The sequence below is a fragment of the Arvicola amphibius genome, chromosome 11, assembly GCF_903992535.2.
Source record: "Arvicola amphibius chromosome 11, mArvAmp1.2, whole genome shotgun sequence".
Lineage (NCBI taxonomy): Eukaryota > Metazoa > Chordata > Mammalia > Rodentia > Cricetidae > Arvicola > Arvicola amphibius.
The window spans coordinates 55909440-55933020 of NC_052057.2; the positions used below are offsets into that span (position 1 = coordinate 55909440).

Below are 23581 nucleotides of genomic sequence, written 5' to 3' on the forward strand. Positions count from 1 at the left end.
CATGCTAGAATGGATTACAAACAACATTTCAGGGAATTTTAATCCAGCACTCGGGAGGCAGAGGCAGGCGGATCTCTGTGAGTTCGAGACCAGCCTGGTCTACAAGAGCTAGTTCCAGGACAGGCTCTAAAGCCACAGAGAAACCCTGTCTCGAAAAACCAAAAAAACATGAAAATTAAAACCAGGTACAACAATCTACCACCTTTTCACAGACATATTTACTTGGAAAGCTTGATCATACACTGCTTGTTATTTATTTAAATAAAAATGGTTCACAAATGATGGGCATCCCATTCTATACACTGAAGAAAAGAAAAGAAAATTATGGATTATGGTCAAGTACTAACTGGAGTATTCTGTGAGGCTGGGTTATCTCATCCAGCAATTTGGAGGCTGTTCTGTATGCAAAACTCAGAAAAACTGCAAAACTGGTGCTCTAAAACACTGGATCATTGCGGCCATCCATTTCCACTGGAGATTTTTTCCGGGAGGTCTTCCTTGATCAAAGCTTATTTTTCTTAGCCTAGAATAAAGCCACAGCCTCTCATTTCCTGTGAAAACAAAAACAAAACCTCTTCTCCAAAGTATCATATCTTTTGACTTAAATTGCAATGTCAAGACATTTTCAAAATATATAGGTTGGATTAATTCAAAAGCATTTATAATTGTCTTTTAGCAGCTATTGCTCCTCCTTCCTCTGCAGCCAAACACTTGAAAGACAACACAATATTATACTGTATCCAGATTGTCTGTGTATTTTCCATGATTATGTAGCTTTTTTCTCTATTTCTTTGAGTTTTACTTTTAATCCTTAGTTTTTCCAGTCACGGTTTCGCTGTACATCTTTGGCTATCCTGGATATCACTCTGTATACCAGGCTGGCTTGAACTAAGATCCATAATAATGCTTGAAGAAACTGCTGACTCTTGTCAATTTTTTTTCTGCAGAATAAAAAATCTTGTTTAATTGAACATAAGTGTTTTGGCTATAAATCTTACCAGATACTTTATATAGATTCCATTCAGTATGAGTTTTTTTTCCAATCCTCAAAGTCTAATATGTTCAAAGGCTTTATAACAGACCAATCACACAAGTTTTACTCTTATACTACTACCATGACTTGCAAAACTTTGCTACACTGACTACATTTTGAGGGTTTCTTTGCAGTATGATCTTTTATGATTCTGAAGATAACTGATATATGTAACAGCTTTATCACATTACATGTGTATGTTTTTTCTCCAGAATGTTTTAGTACTCAGAGACTGATTTGGCATACAAAAGTCTTTCCACATTGAGTATATTCATAGGGTTTCTCTATAGTATGTGATCATTCATACCTATGAAGAGAATTTAGTGTATAAAGGCATTTCCAAATTGAGGGCACTCAAAGAGTTTCTCTCCAGTATGTGCCCTTTTATGTGTTCGGAAACTGCTTTGAGATACAAAGGCTATACCACATTGATTACATTCATAGGGTTTCTCTCCATTATGTGTTCTTTCATGCCTTTGAAGATAACAGTGCCGTGCAAAGCCTTTTGAACAATGAGTACATATATAGGGTTTCTCTCCAGTATGTGTTCTTTTATGCCTTTGAAGATAACTATGTTCTGTAAAGGCTTTTCCACACTGAATACATTTATAGGGTTTCTCTCCAGTATGTGTTCTTTTATGTCTTTGTAGAACACTAGGATGTGCAAAGGCTTTTCCACATTGAGTACAATGATAGGGTTTCCCTCCAGTATGTATTCTGTTATGCCTATGTAGCACACTGGGGTGTGAAAAAACTTTTCCACAATAATTACATTCATAGAGTTTCTCTTCAGTATGTATTCTTTCATGCCTTTGAAGATGACCATGTTGTGCAAAGGCTTTTCCACATCGAATACATACATAGGGTTTCTCTCCAGTATGTGTTCTTCTATGTTTTTGAAGACGACTTTGGCATACAAAAGCTTTACCACATTGAGAACATTCACAGGGTTTCTCTCCAGTATGTGCTCTTTTATGTAGTCTGAAACTACTTTGACAAACAAAGGCTTTACCACATTGATTACATTCATAGGGTTTCACTCCAGTATGTGTTTTTTCATGCCTCTGAAGAGAATTTTGATGTACAAAGGCTTTTCCACAATGAGTGCATAAATAAGATTTCTCTCCAGTATGCGTTATTTTATGCATTTGAAGATATCTGTGTTGCGAAAAGGCTTTACCACATTGATTACATTCATAGGGTTTCTCTCCAGTATGTGTTCGTTTATGCATTCGGAGACTAGTTTGATATACAAAGACTTTTCCACATTGATTACATTCATAAGGTTTCTCTCCAGTATGCATTCTTTTATGCCTTTGAAGATAACTGTGTTCTGCAAAGGCTTTTCCACATTGATTACATTCATAGGGTTTCTCTCCAGTATGTGTTCGTTTATGCATATGGAGACTTCTTTGTACTGCAAATACTTTGCCACATTGATTACAGTCAAAAGGTTTTTCTCCAGTATGTGTTCTTTTATGCATTTGAAGAATACTAAGACGTGCAAAGGATTTTCCACAATGAGTACATTCATAGGGTTTCTCTCCAGTATGTGTTCTTTTATGCATTTGAAGAGTACTGTGTTGTGAAAAGGCTTTACCGCATTGAGTACATTCAAAGGGTTTCTCGCCAGTATGTGTTCTTTTATGTATTTGAAGATTACTGTGTTGTGAAAAGGCTTTTCTACATTGAGTACATTCATAGGGTTTCTCTCCAGTATGTGTTCTTTTATGTATTTGAAGACGACTGTATCGTGAAAAGGATTTACCACACTGATCACATTCATGGCGTTTTGCTGCACTATGGCTTCCTTTCTGTATCTGGAAACTATTATAATATTCAAAGGCATCACCATATTCAGCACCTTCATAGAGCTTCTGACCACTATGAATTCTTTCATGTCTTTGAAGATAACTGTGATATGGAAAGGCTTTAACCCACTGAGTATATTCAGAAGGTTGTTCTGAATGACTTCTTTTATGCCTGCAAGGATAATTGGCACATGTAATATCTTTACAACATTCATTACACTGTTGAATCTTTATATCTGTATATTTGTATGAATTAAATTTACAATTTGTTCTAACTATAAAGAGGATTCAGATCTTAAGCTTTTACCCCTTTGTTTGCACTCATGTTGTTCTTCTTCATTAATGACTGTTTTGCATCTATGAAGATGCCTGTGATGGAAAGAGCCTTTATTACCTTGCTCACATTTATGGCATCTTTTTTTCTCTATGATATTTTTCACTTATTATAAGAGTACTGGAAGAATTCAGACTTTTACCCCAATTATTCCACTGTTAATTTTTTTATATTGTAAGTCATACTACATTTGTAAAGTCCAACAGGACAAAGAGAAGTTTATACACATTCCTATTACTCATTGGACTTTTCTGCACTATGAGTTTGTTGATGTATTCCCAAAGAAGATGGAAAACCAATTATTTGTAAACTTGCATCACATTCAACAAGTCTACTCAACATGGGGACTACTACATTATCTTCTAATTGTTTTGAGATGAAAAGTTATGTTAATTCTTTCCACATCCCTATGATCATATGGTTTCTATCCAGACTGACATAGGATATACCTATTAAAGAAAGCAAAACAAAGGATTTCCACAATACATATACACAGCTTGAATCTCTGTTTCTCAGTGAGAAATGGTATATTGATTAAGGTTTCTCCACAACGAATTCCCTTAACTCTTAACTCTACCCCTCACTGAACTTAGCCGTCATGACAACTATATATATAAGTAACCCTAGTTTTACTAGGGAGTATTTGCTTACTTAAAGATTTTGGACATATACTTATCACCTGTTCAATATGTATCTTTTGTAATAGGAGTGGTTTCAAACTAAACAGATTGGAAGTTCTACAGCATAGCTCTGATGTAGCTATGATTCAAGTAGTAAGATCTGTTAAGACATTGTTTCCTTGTCCTCCTTTTAATTGTTTTAACAATTACTACAAAACACAATTCACTTACTTGCCATTGCGACATATGCTTTTGTGAGGATTTAATAATCATTAATACACTTTAAGCTGTCTTTATTTACACTGATGCTTTTCTTTAAAACCTCCAGATATATTAAAATATCTTCAGAGGCACATTTGTATCAGCTTGCACATAAAAATTACCTTCCATATCTTCGAGAACTTTGACAATACTCTTCAATATTATGATCTTCCCATCTGCAGCCTAAGAGATAGTAGCAAGAAATGTATGATATGTTATTAAAAATTGGACATAGGTTACTATCTTCAGTGAACCTTAGAACTATGCCTGAGTTATTCATCTTATTCTTCCTCCTTCTCAATAGCAAATACGTAAGAGCATTAGTAAGCAAAACACAGTTGTTCCATTAATTTAAAATGTAAAGGGAGTTTCACAGTATTACCTATAGCAGTGAGGTTCGTATAGGTCTCCAGCATCACATCTTTGTACAGATTCTTCTGGGAAGGATCCAGCAGAGCCCACTCTTCCAGACTGAAGTCAATATGCACATCACTATAAGTTATTGCATCCTAAAATATGCCATACATGTATAAAAAGGGGTAATACTGACAATGCTGTAAATGTATACTTCTTTGACAATACAATCATATAATTCTGGTACTTACTAGATGTATCCTATGGCACAAACATTATAATACAATCATTAAGACATTTTAGAAGGAAATTAAGTAGGAGATATATCTCGATCTTTCCTGAGTGGGATACTACCTACCAAAGGAAATGCCTACTAAGAGACAAAGAAAGACAAGCAAACAGATCAACAGTAATGAGTACACAACAAAAAAATTTTATAAACAATTACTAACTACAAGAAAGGATGGGCAAGATCAGTGTATTGGCTTATGTTTTTAATCCCAGCACTAAGAAGGCAGAGGCAGGAATATCTGCCTCTGAGTTGAATGCTATCCTAATCTATGCAATCAGTTCAAGGACAGTAAGAAGTAAATATTAATAATCCATCTCCTGGTCTACAAAACAGCTTCAAGACAGCCAGAACTATGCAAACCTTGTCTCGGAAAAAAAAAAACAATAAAATAAAATAATTAAACTAGTAAAATGGCTTAGCATTGAATTGTTACACCTTATGTGATTTAGTGATACCATCAATGATGGTGGTAAAGTCATGACAGCACAAAAAGCTGACTGATCAGTTTTAGCTATTACACAAAAGAAATTCAAAAATTAAATCATGCTACCAAAATGGCTTAGCATTGAATAGAAATTGTTTCTACTGTGTCTTATATGATTTACAGATAGAATTTATAATAATTCTGAAGGCATGACAGCAAAAGAAGGAAACGGGTTGATAAATTTCAAACACAACATAGTAGATACAAAGAACAAAAATGGGTTGAAGCTAGAGACACTCAAATCCCACTTCTAATGAGGAGTTTCATCCAAAAAGGATTCTCATACTAATGCTTTCACAAGCATCCCGAAGAAAGCCATCAAGGAGATAGAAATTTACTCATTCAGTCAACTAGATTCTGAGCCATGTCACTATAGGTTCAACCCTGGCTATCAATGAAGAAAATGCATTTAGTCACCACAATGATATTCATAGACTAAAGCAACCACTACACTGCTCAAATGTCCAAAGACTCTTTTGACACTCAAGACTGTGTTATCTTTTAAAACAAGAATATTATATCTTTTCAATAGACAATGGCAGAGAATATTCCGAATATTCCAAAGGAGAGGAACTGAGACATGGTAAGAAAAGACTAGTCCAAGGTAAGAATGAAACCATCAAATCCAGTAGCTCTGTGTCAGACATATCATGTTTTAGTTTGAAATGGCTAAGATGGCCCTATCCCCACAACTTTGCATATATCTTTTTCTCTTTCTTTACTTCCACTCCATATATACGGTCCTCCAAAAGATGTTTCATGGCTTAAATATCTCACCATCTTATGGTCTCAAAATACAACCCAGGCATCTTTCTCACAGCGTCATGTAATGAACTCTTAAAGTCTCCTCAGTGGAGCGCAGAAGCTACCAGACACCTACAAAAGTGCTGAACTGAAAAAAAGAAAGAATGTATAGCCTTAAATTTTGCATCTTTTTGTTTCCAGAACCAGTACAATATCGATTATTCCCCCAAATTTGGCGTCTAAGTTGTGATAGACCCTGCCTTGCTTAGACCAGAGTTGCAGCAGGCTTTCTATGAAGTTGTATCTGGAGACTAGGAATTACTTTACCTATTCTTCCATTAACTGAGGACATAGAAAAATAAATTCTTACATTTTGGCAGCTTGCTAGGCTATCAATGTAGATTGTTGTCTTCTCTATAATGATTATTTCCCTGAAAATTTCTGCCACTGTTCAGCACTTGACTGCCACCTGGAACTACCTGTTTTTCTCTACAACCCAGAGACATTATTTATGACCCAAGTGTTGCTTTTTTTTCACTGTAGTCCTGAATGAATCATAAGTAATAGCCATCCAAGAGATTTAATATTTTATCTAAGATACCAGATCTTTGCTTTAGAGAAGGTTTTCGGTTTTAACAGGTCCCATTTATTAATTATTTCTATCAGTGTCTCTGCTACAGACATTATATTTAGGAAGTGGTCTCCTGTGCCAATGCATTCAAATGTAGTTCCTGCTTTCTCTTCTATGAGGTTCAGTGTGGTTAGTTTCATGTTGAGGTCTTTGATCCATTTGGACTTGAGTTTTGTGTGTGGCGATAAATATGGATTTATTTTCATTCTTCTACATTTGATATCCAGTTATGTCAGCATTATTAAATATGCTTTTTCCATTTTATATTTTTTGCTTCTTTGGCAAAACTCAGGTGTTCATAGGTATGTGGATTTATATCTGTGTCCTTGATTGGGTTCCATTGGACCTCCTGCCTGTTTTTATGCCAATACCAGCCTGTTTTCAGTACTGTAGCTCTGCATAAAATTTGAAGCCAGGGATTATGATGCCATCAGAAGTTTCTTTATTGTACATGATTGTTTGTGCTATACAGGGTTTTTGTTTTTCTATATGAAGTTGAGTACCCTTCTTTTGAGGTCTGTGAAAAATTGTGTTGAGACTTTGACGGGCGTTGTATTGAATGTGTAGATTGCTTTTGGAAAGATTGCCATTTTTCCTATGTTAGCTCTACCTACCCAAGATCATGAGAGATCTTTATATTTTCTGGTGTCTTCTTCAATTTCTTTCTTCAAAGATTTAAAGTTCTTGTCATACAGGTCTTTCCTTCTTTGGTTAGAATTACTCTAAGACCTTATTTATTATTTGTGACTCTTATGAAGGTTGGCAATTTTCTAATTTCTTTCTTAGACCATTTATCACTTGTATAAAGGAGGGCTACTATTTTTTCTTTTTTTTTTACTTAATCTTGTACACTGGCACATTGCCTTGATAGAATTTTTGGGGTCAATTATGTAAACTATCATATCATCAGCAAGCAGTGAGAGTTTGACTTCTTTTCCAATTTGTATCCCTTTGATCTCCTTTTGTTGTCTTATTGCTCTAGCTAAGAATCTCAAGTACTATATTTAATAGATATGGAGAGAGGGAACAACCTTGTCTTGTTTCTGATTTCCGTGGGATAGCTTGAGTTTCTCTCCATTCAGTTTGATGATGGCTGTTGACTTGCTGTATAATGCCTTTATTATGTTTAGGTAAATTGGCAGTGTGGGAATCATAGGAGAAGATAGAAAGGGAGGGAGGAGGAAGGGACAGGAGTAGAGAAAATATAGAGATCAATAAAACATTAAAAAGAAAAATTCCCTTTACCACATAATAATCAAAACACTAATCATGCCAAAAAATAAACAACAAAACAGGAATTAATCATCATTTCTGATATCAATAGTCATAGAAAACAAAATAGTTTGTAACTGCTTCTAATGGTCTTCCTTATCTTTAACAAGAGAATATTAAAAGCTGCAAAGTAAAAAAAAAAAAATCAAGAAACATGCAATGGCACACCTATGAGAATTACATTTGACTTCTCATTAGAGATTCTAAAAGCCATCAGGGCTTTGACTCATGGGACGTAGGTTCTAAAAAACCAAGGATGTCAGCACAGATTACTATACCCAGAAAATTTTCAAACAACATAAGTGGAAAAAATATTATATTTAATGATAAAGTAAAAATTAAACAATATCCATATATAAATCCAGTTTTACAGAAGCTATTAAAAGCAAAAGGTCCAACAAAAGGAAGCTAATTACACATGTGAAAACATAGGAAATAATCAAGCATCAGGAAATTCATCTTATGATGCTACAGAGTATCCATAAATTCAGGTTTTTGTATTTAAATAATCATAGATGATTCATATCAGATGCTACTATATATGTTAAAGCTGAGACAAAAGACAGTGGAAACAAAGGTTTCTGGAATTGCCCTTAACAAGATAGAGACTGTGCCAGGTAGACAGACTCTGAGAATTCAGATTTCAAGTATTCATTGCCTCTAGTCCCTCTGCTTCAGGACTTTGAGATCATTAAACTAATTCAGTACAGAGATCCAGTGTTGTGACAAATTTTGTAAAGAGAGTTACAGACCAATATCCCTCTTGAATATAAATTCACAAATATTCAAATACTTACAAAGAAATTCCAAGAACACATCAAAAAATTAACTCATCTAAACTCATCAATTAGGCTACATCCCAAATAGGCAGTTGGTATAGAAGGGTCTTTTGTCTATGTGTTACTTTTATTAGTTAGATAGAGATTGCCTTGACCTTTTGATAGGGCAGCCCTTAGGTGGGCGGAGTAGACAGAACTGAATGCTAGAAAGAAGACAGTGTCGCAGGCGCCATGCTTCTCCTGTCCTAGATGGATGCTGGTTAGACTCATGCCAGTAAGCCACAGTCAAGTGGGAATACACATTAATGGAAATGGGTTAAATCAATATGTGAGAGTTAGCCAATAAGAGACTAAAGCTAATGGGCCAGAGAGTGTTTAAATTAATACAGTTTCCATTTAATTATTTTGGGTAAAGCTAGCTGGGCAGCTGGAATCCAGGCGGGATGCAAAGCAGCTCGCTTGCCCCATTGACAACAGGCTGTGAAGGTTCAACCTGAAAAAAAATTAGTAAATACAATCCACCATAAAAATAAATTAAGGTGTCAATAGCCTGCCTGCAGCAAGGTAGGCCCTTTGTCAGCAAGCTCCCTGGCCAAAAGGAGACCTGAGTCTCTTCCAGAAGATCCATCAGTGGGGTGAATGAGTGCCTGACCTGTGGCAGAATCCAGGGAGACAGAGTACAGACATTCCTGAACCCCCTATACTTCCTGGTCTTCCTGCAGGGGCTATTCTCCCCGACTACTACCTATCTCTTCCTATCCCATTGCAGCTTGCACCCAGAAAACTCTTCCCTTCATCCTCCCCTCTTCGGGGCCATAAAATCCCCCAGCTCAGCCTATTTGGGCTCTGGGACCGGGTAGTAAGCTCAACCAGGTGGGCGGGAGTTCCTTTGATTCAATAGCCTGCCTACAGCAAGTTAGGCCTTTTGTCTGCCAGCTCCCCGGCAAGCAAGGAGAACTGAACCCGTAAAAGAAGGACCATAGCGGGGCTGGAGAGATGGCTCAGCGGTTAAGAGCACTGCCTGCTCTTCCAAAGATCCTGAGTTCAATTCCCAGCAACCACATGGTGACTCACAACCATAAGAAATGAGGTCTGGTGCCCTCTTCTGACCTTCAGGCATACACACAGACAGAATATTGTATACATAATAAATAAATAAATAAATAAATAAATAAATAATATTTAAAAAAAAGAAGATCCATAGGGGAGTAGTTGGAGGAAGAGGTGGGCAGGCGTCAATGCAAGAATTCCTCCAACAATTTGAAAAACAATATGAAAGCACCAGAACCCAGCGAAATTACAACAGGAGGATTTGAACACCTTAATCAAGAAGTAGAAAAAAACTGACTTTATGAAAGTGATAGAGTCTTTTAATCAGGATGTGAAAAACTCCCTTAAAGAAATGGATGAGAAGAATAAAAAAAATTTTAAAGAACTGAGTAAATCTGTAAAATGATATCCCAGGAAACCAAGAAAAAACAAAGCAATCAAACAGATAATGGAAATAGTTCAAGACTTGAAAAGTGAAATGCAGACAAGGAAGAAAACACAAACCGAGGGTCGGCTGGATCTGGAAAATCAAGGTAAATGAATAGAGACTACAGAAGCAAGCAAAACCAACAGAATACAAGAGATAGAAGAAAGAATCTCAGATTCTGAAAATAAACACACTGATCAAAGAAAACAGCAAATTCAACAAATTCCCATCACAAAACATTCAGGAAATCTGGGACAAAATAAAAAGACCAAACCTAAAAATAATAGGGGTAGAAGAAGGAGAATTACAGCTTAACGGTCCAGAAAATATATTTAATAAAATTATAAAAGAAAACTTTCCCAACCTAAAGAAAGATATTCCTATGAAGGTTCAAGAAGCATACAGAACACTGAATAGACTGGATGAAAAAAAAAACCATCCCCTCGCCATATAATAATCAAAACACAAAACATACAGAATAAAGAAAGGATATAAAGAGCTACAAAGGAAAAAGGTCAAGTAACTTATAAAGGGAAACCTATCAGACTTACACCTGACTTCTCTATGGAAACCATGAAAGCCAGAAGGTCCTGGATAGATGTACTGCAGAAACTAAGAGACCATGGATGCAAGCCCAGACTACTATACCCAGCCAAGCATTCATTCAATATCAATGGAGAAAACAAAATATTCAGGATAAAAACAATATGTAGCCACAAATCCAGCCTTACAAAAAGTAATAGAAGGAAAATCACGAACCAAGGAGTCCAACAACGGCCACAATAACTCAGATATCTAGCGACCCTTCACTAGCACAACTCAAAGAAGGGAAACACACAAACTCTACTAACAAAAGAATTGATGACCAGAGTTAATAACCACTGGTCATCAATATCACTTAATATCAATGGACTCAATTCACCTATAAAAAGGCACAGGCTAAGAGATTGGATACAAAAGGAGAATCCAACATTCTGCTGTTTACAAGAAACATACCTCAACCACAAAAACAGACATCTACTCAGAGTAAAGGGTTGGGAAAACGTTTTTCAAGCATATGGACCTAAGAAACAAGCGGGTTTGGCCATAATAATTTCTAATGAAGTTGACTTCAACCTAAAATCAATCAGAAGAGATGGACAGGGACATTTTATACTCATAACAGGAACAATTAATTCATCAGGATGAAGTCTCAATCCTGAATATCTATGCCCCTAATAGAAAAGCACCCACTTATGTATAAAAAACATTACTACAATTCAAGGCAGCCATCAAACCAAACACACTAATAGTAGGAGATTTCAACACTCTTCTCTCACCAATGGACAGGTTAATCAGACAAAAACCTACAAGAGAAATAAGAGAATTAAAGAAGATAATGAATCAAATGGACTTAACAGACATCTATAGAACATTCCACCCAAATAGGAAAGAATATACCTTCTTCTCTGCAGATCATGGAACCTTCTCGAAAACTGACCATATACTCAGTAACAAAGCAAACTTCGACAGATAAAAAAAATATTACTAACCACCTATGTCTTATCAGATCACCATGGAATAAAGTTAGAATTGAACAATAAGTCTACCCCCAGAAAGCCTACAAACTCTTGGAAATTGAACAGGAAACTACTGAACCACCCCTGGGTCAAGGAAGAAATAAAGAAATTAAAGTCTTCCTTGAACTCAATGAAAATAAAGACACAACATACCCAAACCTAAGGGATACTATGAAAGCAGTGGTAAGAGGAAAGTTCATAGCTCTAAGTGCCCACATTAAAAAAATGGAGAAAGCTCACATTAGAGACTTAACAGCACAGCTGAAAGTTCTAGAAAAAAAAAGAAGCAGACTCACCCAGGAAGAGTAGAAGATTGGAAATAATCAAACTCAGGGCTGAAATCAACAAAATAGAAACACAGAAAACAATCCAAAGAATCAATGAAACAAAGAGCTGGTTCTTTGAGAAAGTCAACAAAATTGATAAAACTTTATCCAAATTAATCAAAAGGCAGAGAGAAAACATGCAAATTAACAAGATGAGAAATGAAAAGGGGGACATAACAACAGACACTGAGGAAATTCAGAGAATAATTAGGTCTTACTACAAAAGCTTACATGCCACAAAGTTAGAAAATGTAAAAGAAATGGACTTGTTTTTAGATTAGTACCACTTACCAAAATTAAATCAAGACCAGGTGAACAATTTAAATAGACCTATAAGTCATGAGGAAATAGAAGCTGTCATAAAAAACCTCCCAACCAAAAAAAGCCCAGGACCTGATGGTTTTAATGCAGAATTTTATCAGAACTTCCAAGAAGAGCTGATACCTATTCTCCTTAATGTGTTTCACATAATAGAAAGAGAAGAGTTATTGACAGACTCTTTTTATGAAGCTACAGGCACCCTGATTCCAAAACCACACAAAGACCCACCAAGAAAGAGAATTACAGACCAATCTCACTCATGAACATCGATGAAAAAATTCTCAAAAATTCTGGCACGCCGAATACAAGAATACATTTAAAAAAATTATCCATTACAGTCAAGGAGGCTTCATCCCAGAGATGCAAGGCTGGTTCAACATACAAAAATCTATCAATGTAATCCATCATATAAATAAACTGAAAGAAAAAATCCATATGATCATTACATTAGATGCAGAAAAAGCATTTGACAAAGTTCAATACCCCGTTAATGATGGAGGAGAGTTATCTGTCTATGTTTCTTTCATTGGTTAATTAATAAAGAAAACTGCCTTGGCCCTTTAAGAGACAGAAAATTAGGTAGGTGGAGTAGACAGAACAGAATTGTGGGAACAAGGAAGTAGAGTTGGGGAGACGCTTCAGGCAGTCGCCATAGTGAGTCTCCATGCTGCTCCTCTCCGAGATGGACGCAGGTTAAGATCTCTCCTGGTAAGCCACACCTCGTGGTGCTACCCAGATTACTAAATATGGGTTAAAGGAAGATGTGAGAATTAACCAATAAGAGGCTGAAACTATGGGCCAGGCAGTGTTTTAAAAGAATACAGTTTCCGTGTAATTATTTCGGGTGTAAAGCTAGCCGGCGGCCGGTGGCGGGACGCAGCCCCGCCGCTTCACACTACACGTTATGATAAAGGTTTTGGAGAGGTTAGGGATACAAGGATCATACCTAAATATAATAAAAGCAATATATAGCAAGCCAACAGCTAATATAAAATTAAATGGAGAGAAATTCAAAGCCATTCCACTAAATTCAGGAACAAGAAAAGGCTGTCCACTCTTACATATCTCTTCAACATAGTTCTTAAAATTCTAGCAATAGCAATAATACAACACCAGGAGATCAAGGGGATTCGAATCAGAAAGGAAGAAGTCAAACTTTCTTTATTTGCACATGATATGATTGTACATTAGTGACCCCCAAACCTCTACCAAAGAACTCTTACAGCTGATAAACTCCTTCAGTAACGTGGCCGGATACAAGATCAACTCCAAAAAATCAGTTGCCCTCCTATATACAAAGGATAAGGAAGCAGAGAAAGAAATCAGAGAAACGTCACCTTTCACGATAGCTACAAATAGCATAAAGTATCTTGGGGTAACTCTAACCAAGGAAGTGAAAGATCTATTAGACAAGAACTTTAAGTCTTTGAAGAAAGGAATTAAAGAGGACACCAGAAAATGGAAAGACCTCCCATGCTCTTGTATAGGGAGGATCAACATAGTAAAAATGGCAATTCTACCAAAGGCAATCTATAAATTCAACACAATTCCCATTAAAATCCCAACAAAATTCTTCACAGTCCTTGAGAGAACAATAATCAACTTTATATGGAAAAACAAAAAACCCAGGATAACCAAAACAATGCTATACAATAAGGGAACTTCTGGAGGCATTACCATCCCTGACTTCAAACTCTATTACAGAGCTACAATAATGAAAACAGCCTGGTACTGGCATAAAAACAGAGAAGTCTACAAATGGAATCGAATCAAAGACATGGATATTAACCCACAAACCTATGAACATCTGATTTTTGAAAAAGGAGCTAAAAGTATACAATGGAAGAAAGAAAGCCTCTTCAACAAATGGTGCTGGCAGAACTGGATGTCAACCTGTAGAAGAATGAAAATAGATCCATATCTATCACCATGCACAAAACTCAAGTCCAGATGGTTTAAAGATCTCAATATCAACCTGAATACACTGAACATGAGAGAAGAGAAAGTGGGAAGTACTCTACAACATATAGGCACAGGAGACCATTTCCTACATATAATCCCACTAGCACAGACAATAAGGGCAACATTGAATAAATGGGACCTCCTAAAACTGAGAAGCTTCTGTAAAGCAAAGGACATTGTCAATAAGACAAAAAGGCAACCTACTGATTGGGAGAAGATCTTCACCAACCCCGCAACACACAAAGGTCTGGTCTCCAAAATATATAAAGAGCTCAAGAAACTAGATTTTAAAATGCTAATTAACCCAATTAAAATGTGGGGTACTGATCTGAACAGAGAATTTTCAACTGAAAAAGTTCAAATGGCCAAAAGACACTTAAGGTCATGCTCAACCTCCTTAGCTATCAGGGAAATGCAAATCAAAACAACTTTGTCAGAATGGCTAAAATCAAAAACACCAAAAACACCACCTTTGCTGGAGAGGTTGTGGAGTAAGGGGTACACTCATCCATTGCTGGTGGGAATGCAAACTTGTGCAACCACTTTGGAAATCAGTGTGACGGTTTCTCAGGAAATTTGGGATCAACCTACCCCAGGATCCAGCAATACCACTCCTGGAAATATACCCAAAATATGCCCTATCATACTAAAAAAGCATGTGTTCAACTATGTTCATAGCAGCATTATTTGTTATAGCCAGAACCTGGAAACAACCTAGATGCCCCTCAATGGAAGAATGGATAGAGAAAGTGTGGAATATGTATGAGTTAGACTACTACTCAGCGGTAAAAAAACAATGACATCTTGAAGTTTGCATGCAAATGGATGGAAATTGAAACACTATCCTGAGTGAGGTAACCCAGACCCAAAAAGATGAATATGGTATGTACTCACTCATAAGTGGATTCTAGCCATAAATAATGGACATTGAGCCTATAATTCATGGCCCTAGAGAAGCTATATAAGAAGGTGAACCCAAAGAAAAACATATAGTTATCCTCCTGGATATTGGAAGGAGAGAAGATTGCCAGGCAAAAATTGGAAACTGGTGGGTGGTGATGGGATTAGGGTAAGGGGAGATAGGGAGAAAAGTGAGAAGGGGAGGATGGGGAGAGCTTGGGGGAATGGGACGGTTGTGATGGTTGTGGATATGGGAGCAGTGAAGTATATATATTAATTAAGGGAGCCATCTTAGGGTTGTCACGATTCTTGACTCTAGAGGTATTCCCAGGTGTCCATGGAGGTGTCCCGACCTAGATCCTTGGGCAGCTGAGGAGATTGAGCCAGAAATGCCCTATCCTATAGTCATACTGATGAATATCTTGCATTTCACCATAGAACCTTCATCTGGCGATGGATGGAGATAGAGTCAGAGACCCACATTGGAGCACTGGACTAAGCTCCCAAGATCCAAATGAGGAGCATAAGGAGGGAGAACATGAGCAAGGAAGTCAGGACCATGAGGGGTGTGCCCACCCACTATGTTGGTGGGGCTGATTGAATGGGAACTCACCAAGGCCAGCTGGACTGGGACTGATGGAGCATGTGATCAAACTGGACTCTCTGAATGTGGCTGACAGATGAGGGCTGACTGAGAAGCCAAGGACAATGGCACTGGGTTTTGATCCTACTGCATGTACTGGTTTTGTGGGAGCCTAGTCTGTTTGGATGCTCACCTTCCTAGACCTGGATGGAGAGGGAGGACCTTGGACTTCCCACAGGATAGGGAACCTTGACTGTTCTTTGGACTGGAGAGGGAGGGGGTAGGGGGAGGGAGAGAGAAATGGGAGGAGAGGAAGAGGTGGAAATTTTTAATTAAAAATAAATAAATTAAAAAAAGGAAAAAGAAAACCATGAGTCTTTATTCAAAGATAGGATACATGAAACAAAGAAAATCTTAGAAACTAAAAGAAGTCATGTTAGAAACTAAAAGAAGCACAACTGTCCTACATTGAGAAACCCCACAGATGAAGTAAAAACTAATATAAAAGATTTACTAAGTAAAGTGTTTGATCTATTTACTGAATCATACCAAAAAAAAATTTCAAACATCAACAAGTAGTGAGAGCACCTGCTAGCATGAGCCCTGCCTTTATTTCACTCCCAACATGAAAATTATCTAGAATAGTGGAGAATATAAGATATGCAAACAAGCCATAATTAAAAAAACAAATAAGCTTTTTAAAAGGAAATCTGAATAATAATAAGGATTTAGAACTAATTCATGAGCAAAAAAGACAAAAATATAAATCACAGACCTAAAAGAAAATCCAGATTATTATTCAACTCTGAATGAAAACCTATGCAGTATGAACAAAGAACCAACATTTCCACATTATATGTGTTGAAATCATAAGCTGGAGACTGGCTTGTGTGGGAATAAGAACATCAAGACAAGGCCATCCTCAGGGGAATTCAATGCCACCTTGGCTAACTAAAGACCAGGTAGTGGTGTAGAAGGTCCTTCTGTATTTTGTTTATAAATATTCTTTTACATTTAAAGGGGGATATAATATAAAAATAAATAATTTACATTAGTATAAATCTTGATTTATGGATACAAATTTAAGGTCAATTTTGTTATATGTATATGTATTTCTGATCTTGATTAAGGTATTGTGATTGTGTAGTTCATTTAAAAATGTAATGTATAATTAAAAATATAGGTTGTTAATGGATAATCATCTATAGCAGTCAAGTTTGTAGTCATGTTAGCTAGATTTTCTAGATGTACATAGATATATTTCAGATAGGCATTCTTCATATCTTTCAAAGAATACAAAGCATGACATTGAAGATGTTTTAATAACTTAGGACTTTTTGTGACAATGAGACATGTCTGCTCCTGGCAGCACCAAGCTATTTCAAGAGAAACATGAACATCAAAGAGGCTCCTTATGGAGTTGGTTAGCCATTTGGGCAAAAAACTGCTCTTACCTGGACTGTTACATAACTGGACACGAAGAACCCACAGAGAGAGGACTACTAAACTTGCCTAGAGATGAGATTATCCTTTGGGGTTCCTGTTTCATAAAAGAGAGTTTGCGAGAGATTCTTCAAAACACACAAAAAAGTGACTAAAGTGTCTTTAAAATTTCCTACTTCATGGAAATGTCTGATGGATGCTATGGGTATGTAGGCTAAAGATGAATGCCCCAACGGTACAAAAAAAACTTTGGGTACAGGCAACGAGATGTCTGTCATTTCTAGAGTTTTAAAAGTTGTTTACTTCTTGTTTACTTAAGTAATATATCCTTCTGGAGTCTTTGACGGAGTTAAAAATAGTTATAGTTTTCCTCTGTTATGATAAAAGGTAAAATACATATAAATATTGTAACTGTAATTCTACTATGTTAATGTAAAATCCTTTCTTTTTTAAACAAGAAAAGGGGAAATGGTGTAGGAAGTTCAATACATATGCTTTCATTAGTTGAATTAAGGAACTGCCTTGGACTTTTGCTAGGGCAGCCCTTAGGTAGGTGGAATAGACAGAAAAGTTTGCTGAGAAGAAGGAAAGTGTGGCAGACGCCATGATTCTCCTGCCTGAGACAGATGCTGGTTAGAATCTTTCCTGGTAAGCCATGACCTCGTGGTTATATACAGATTGATAGAAACAGGTTAATTAAGATATGAGAGTTAGCCAATAAGACACTAAAAATAATGGGCCAAGCAGTAATTAAATTAATACAATTCTGTGTGGTTATTTCAAGGGTTAAGCTAGCCAGGCGGTGGGACGCAGCCCGCTCCTCCATACTACAAGGTAGCAACATAAGTAAGTATGACCAGAAATTTTTAGTCCACATGTGTTAAACTTCTTCAAAGCACAGCCAACATTAGCATTTAGTGGTCATATGAAAAAGACATCAGATAGTTGTGGTGGCACATACTTTAATCCCAGGACTCTGGAGTCAGGGGCTAGCAGATTCCTGGGCTGGAAGCCAGTCAGCCTGCACTGCTCAAGAACTCCAGGCCCACAAAGTGGGTTTCTGTTTTTTTTGTGTGTGAGTGCAGGTACATACATCATGTGTACTGACCAATGGACAACTTTCCTTTTAGGATTTGGTTCTTTTTAACATGGGTTGCCAGGAATAACCATATTGTGCTTGTACCTGTTTTGATCTGATGAGTCATCCCAAGATCTCACAAATACATATAAATAAAATTTATAAAATAAATGCTGGCAGCTAAAGTCAGTGTAAATATATAAAGACAGTGTATATATAAAGACAGTGTAAATACTGTCTTGTATAGCTGCTTTTCAAACATACAAGGACTAAGTCAAGTTTATTACTAAACTACTGTAGTAAAATTCATGAAAGGCAAAATTTTCATGCTTATACTAATTTTCTCTAAATCAACAGTGGCTACAACTACACAAATTCGCTTCATCCACTGGTCTATGTAGTTACTAACACCAGTCTGGAACTTTTCCAAGTGTTTTTGCCATAGGACAGAGGTGGCAATTTAAGATGCATACAACTTATAAACCATCCATTAGTATATGCAGGTGACAGGGAAGTCCTTAAACATTAAAAGATATAGAGTACATGTACTAGCAAATAATCCCACTAGTGTAAATATTCCACATTATTCCAAGATGAGATTTCCTCTGTCTATGAAACTCTCTAAAGCTGCAGACTATAAATACTTACATTAGGTCATTTTTATCTAAAAATCCATTTTCTAGAATACATCTCCTGCAGTGATATGGAGTACCTAAAGTGATGCCGAGTAAGCATTTCTTGCAATCCTGACGAGCAGTCAAATTTGATTACCATTACTCCACACTAGCTGACTTTTTGTTTTTAATTCAACATATCAACTTCTGAAAATGTGTGAATGGCACAATGGATATGAATAAATGCCCTCAGTCTCTGCAGCCTCTGCTATATAGCTCTCATTGGTGAGCCACTTTCCCATCTAATTATACAGGAAGCAGGGAACCTAGTTTTTCCAATCTGACACTAACTTTTAACTGTTCGGGAGTACAAAGCATATATCCCCAGCGCTCAGAAGCTGGGAAGAAAGCTGCCATTAATCAGTGGCCAGGCTAGACCAGATAACAAAACAATAACAACAAAATTCCATTTGGAATAGTAAGAGCAGGTCTAATAATTTCATGTCACTGAAAACCTCTTAAACCTCACAACAGCAAGATGAACAACACTTTAACTATATCACTCTGGTTTCTGTATGGGAAAGAACTTTTATAAACTTATACAGACACTAAAGAAACCAAAATGGCAGTTCCTCAGAAAAACTGGGAAAGATCTACTCCAAGATGCCACTATACCACTCTTGGACACATACCCAAAAGATGTTTCATTCTACCACAAGGACGCCTGCACAGCTATGTTCACAGATTTATTCCCAATAGCAAAAAAACTGGAAACAACTTAGATGTCCCACAACCAAAGAATGGATAAAGAAAGTGAGGTACATTTACACAATGATTACTCAGTTATTAAAGCAAAGGTATCATAAAACTTGCAGACAAATGGATGGAACTAGAAAAAAAAATTATCCCGAGGTAATTGAAACCAAAAAGGAAAAACATGACATGGATATTAGCTATTAAGTAAAAGATATTCATGCAACAATCCACAGACCCAGAGAGACTAATTAGCAAGAAGGGCTGGGGAGGCGGGGATACATAGATCTCCCTGGAAAGGGGAAATAGAATAGATTTTCTGGATAGACTGGGAGTTGGTGGAATTGGGAACAGGAGAGAGCCGGCTAGGGAAAGGGATGTCAGGAGAGAGTGCAATCTCTGTTATGGAACTTAATTGGTTGAAACACTTTTCTTTCTAACTTCAAAAGAAGCAGTAAACCTAGCTCTTCATATACTCCTTAGATTTTATGAAAATGACCCTAAAGACTCCTAGAAACAGGGGGATGAGGAAACTGAACAATCTTCTTTAAGCAGGCAAGGCTTACAGTATTGTGACTGGGACACCAACTCAGTCACAAAACCTTCAACCTACAATTAGTCCTACTCAAATGATGCTGGGTTAATTGGTGGCTCAGAACTTGTGGGAGTGGATAGACTGGTCTAACTTGAGTACCATTCCATTAGAGCGAGCCCATGTGAAACACTACTTGGATCCAAGAACCCAAAGTTCAATAGCCTACAGATCTAGGATAAAAACAAAAAAGATTTTTAAAAAACCAGAGAAATAATTCTTAATGATATTCTGCTATACTGATAGAATGATACCTACCCCAACTGAATTCAGACAAGCTTAATCCAGAAAGTGATGGGGACAGATGTAGAGATCCAAAGCCAACCATTAGGAGGAGCTCAGGAATTCTTGTTGATAAAGGGGAGGAAGAACTGTAGCAGCCAGAGAGACTGAGAACAAAGCCCACAGAATCAAATAACCCAAGGTCTTAGGTGTCACACAGACAGAAGAAGAAATCATGAATCCCATAAGGGTCTGTGCTAAGTTCTTTGAAATACATGTTATGATTATGTACTTTTATGCTTTTGTAAGACTACTAAAAGTGGAAATGTGTGTGTGTGTGGGGGGGGGGTGTCTTTGACTCATTTACCTGCTCTTGGGACCATTTTCCTCATACTGGGTTGCCTTAACCAGCCCTGATATGATGGTTTGTGCCTAGTCTTATTGTAACTTGCTGCAGTATGTATACTAGCTGATTTTGTATGTCTACTTGACAACAAGCTAAAGACATCAGAGGGTTGGGGCTTAGTTGAGGAAATGTCTTAGTGAGGCAGTGAGGCCTTAATTACTTAACAATGGAGGAGGGCCCAGTCCACTGAAAGTGCTGCCATCCCTGTGCTGGTGGTCCTGGGGCTCTATAAAAATAGAAGGCTGGGTAAGTCATTAAAAAGCACTCCTTCATGGCATTTGCATCAGCTGCTGCCTCCAGGATCCTGCCCTGTTTGAGTATCTGTCCAGAATTTCTTTAAAAGTAAACATTAATGTGGAAGTGCATCCAAATAAACCCTTTTCTTCCCATCTTGTATTTTGGTCCCAGTGTTTCATCACAATAGAAATCCTAACTAAGACACCATGTCTAGTTGATATTTATGAGACTTCCTCATTCCTAAGTGTAAAAGGAAGAATAGTGATACCTCTAGGTCACAATCCCTCCTTTTAGGAGCTTAGGAAAGAAACTCAAGCTAATAACTAAAGGCACAACACAGGGAAACATTGTTTACTGGTTTCCTCTCTTACTTATTCACTGGCTCATACTCAACTACCTTTCTTATCCAGCCCAGACCCACTTGATTAGAGATATTGCTGACTCAATGGAAGTGCCTTCCTACATCAATCATAATCAACACAACCTCCCCCAGACACAGTAACAAGATATTCTGATTTGGCAGGCCCTCTACTGATGTTCCCTCAGATGATTCTAGTCTGTCATGTTGACAGCTGAAGCTAATTAGGACGCAAAGACAATGTATTGTTCATACCAATCACTTCAGCAGGAAAAACCCAAACTAGAAGATTGCAACAACTGAAAAATATAGATATGCTAGGAAATTGGAAGATGCAAGCCTCTAAGATCAAAAGGAGAAACTAAAACTGTCTCTCCACAGAAGTTCCACAGCAACAACAACAAATCACAGAACTCATAACAAGAAAATTTCTGGATACAAAATTGGTGAAAGTCCATCATTTTCCAGAAAGTAAACAAAATAATTAGATTACAATTAATAAAATCAACAATATAGGTTGCACAACTGACAAAACAAGACACAAGGACAGACCTACAAATATTTTTATGGTCCCTTAAACAAGAACTTCAGGAACCTAATCAAAATCAAACTCAAAGAAGTCAATGGCCATGACTCATCCTGTGCACCACAGTTCTCTCCTTTGCCAGTCACAGAGAATTGGATGAGGGAGGAGGTTGTTTCACCAAAATTGAAGAGATTTGTTTGAAGACTTCTGATGTTTCTGATGTAGAAAATAGTTTTGAGTACTAAAAGGATTTCATTCTCTGTGAAAAGGATGCCACGCAGTTCTGGCACACAGCTTTAATCCCAGCACTCAGTAGCCAGAGAGAGGTGAATCTCTGTGAGTTTGAGGCTAGCCTGGTCTAGACAGCAAGTTCAAGGCTCCTAACCTACACAGAGAAATCTTGTCTCAAAAACAAACAAAAAAAGAAAGATAGATATAAAAAAAGATGTCTGTTAGTATCATTTAGACATGATTTTGTTTTTAATAATTGATGATTTTCTATAAGTCTGAAGCAAAGTGAGGAAATGAAAACTCTTTTTAAAACAAAATACAAGATAACAGATTTTTAAAGAATCAGTGTGCACCTAAGTGTTAACCGAGGTTTTCTGTCCTGCCTGGTCCTGTAGCCATAAAGTCCCAATGAATCACATAGCAGTCTGCATTAGTTGGTCCATTAGCTCAGGCTTCTTATTAACTAATTTTTATAACTTACATTAGCCCACATTCTTGTGTATGTTGGCCATGTGTCCTGGAAACTTTTTTGGTGAGGCAGTGACACCTTGCTTCCCCCGAGGCTGGGTCACAACTGCAGACTGAAACTTCCCTCTTCCCAGAATTCTCGTTGTCTTGCCTCTACTTTCAGCCTGATCACCCTGCCTATACTTCCTGCCTGGCTACTGGCCAATCAGTGTTTTAGTGAAGTGATTTCTCTGGGACTTAATGACTGTGGGAACCAGTCAGGACAGAAACCTCAGTCAACAAATGGTGCCTAACATGTGGATAGCTACATGCACATAAAGCCTAAGGGAGCTTGGAAAAGAATAGAGTCAAACATGGCTTCTTGATAGCAGCATTTTCTCAGGTGGGCTATGCTTGTTACAGGTAAGCGCTCTCATTTAAGATAGGCTTCCTGACTTAGCTTTAGCTGCAAGACCTTGCAGCTCTTTTAAGAGGTCCTGCCACAAAACACTTAAATGGTGTTGATGAAAAGCTGACTGCATAAATTTTGGTGGTGGCAGGGACCTTGAAAGGCCATAGAGTTGTGGTAATAAACATGGCTCCAGCTAGTACCTCTGCCATGAGGCTAGGCTGAGAAAGCTAAGAAATGGAGTGGATCCAACCCTCAAAGTTGCAGCTTTATTCCTAGTCATATCACTTGGCAAATTAAAGACTCACGTGGTCAGAAAAAGAGAGATATACAGTAAATAGAGATTCAAAGATGAAGAAAACCTCTAAATGGTTTACAGTGTGTTAAAAACATATGTAGGCTTGGAAGAGAAAAGAAAAAGAAGGATAAAGTCCTTAAAATAAAAAACAGAGAGTAGTTGGGTGTGGTGGCAGACACCTTTAATTTTAACATTTGGGAGGCAGAAGCAGATGGATCTCTGTG

The 23581-nt window shown here is 37.2% G+C and overlaps 1 protein-coding gene across 9 annotated transcripts in view; it reads right to left on the bottom strand.

The window, feature by feature from the left end:
• Positions 1-235: 235 nt before the first annotated feature.
• Positions 236-23581, bottom strand: part of LOC119826715 (zinc finger protein 431-like) — a 29374-nt gene continuing 6028 nt past the window's right edge. For 4 of the 9 annotated variants that reach the window (XM_038348182.1, XM_042055996.1, XM_038348187.1 and 1 more), the window contains 3 exons: positions 4442-4568; positions 4182-4242; positions 236-3016 (listed from right to left, as the gene is read on the bottom strand). In XM_038348182.1, coding sequence (XP_038204110.1) covers positions 1354-3016; positions 4182-4242; positions 4442-4568 — 1851 coding nt within the window. In that variant the 3' untranslated portion in view covers positions 236-1353. Of the gene's footprint in view, positions 3017-4181; positions 4243-4441; positions 4569-5966; positions 6591-17197; positions 17284-23581 lie in introns of those variants that run through there. The other 5 variants (XM_038348188.1, XM_038348184.2, XM_038348183.2 and 2 more) reach the window with 5 other exon arrangements.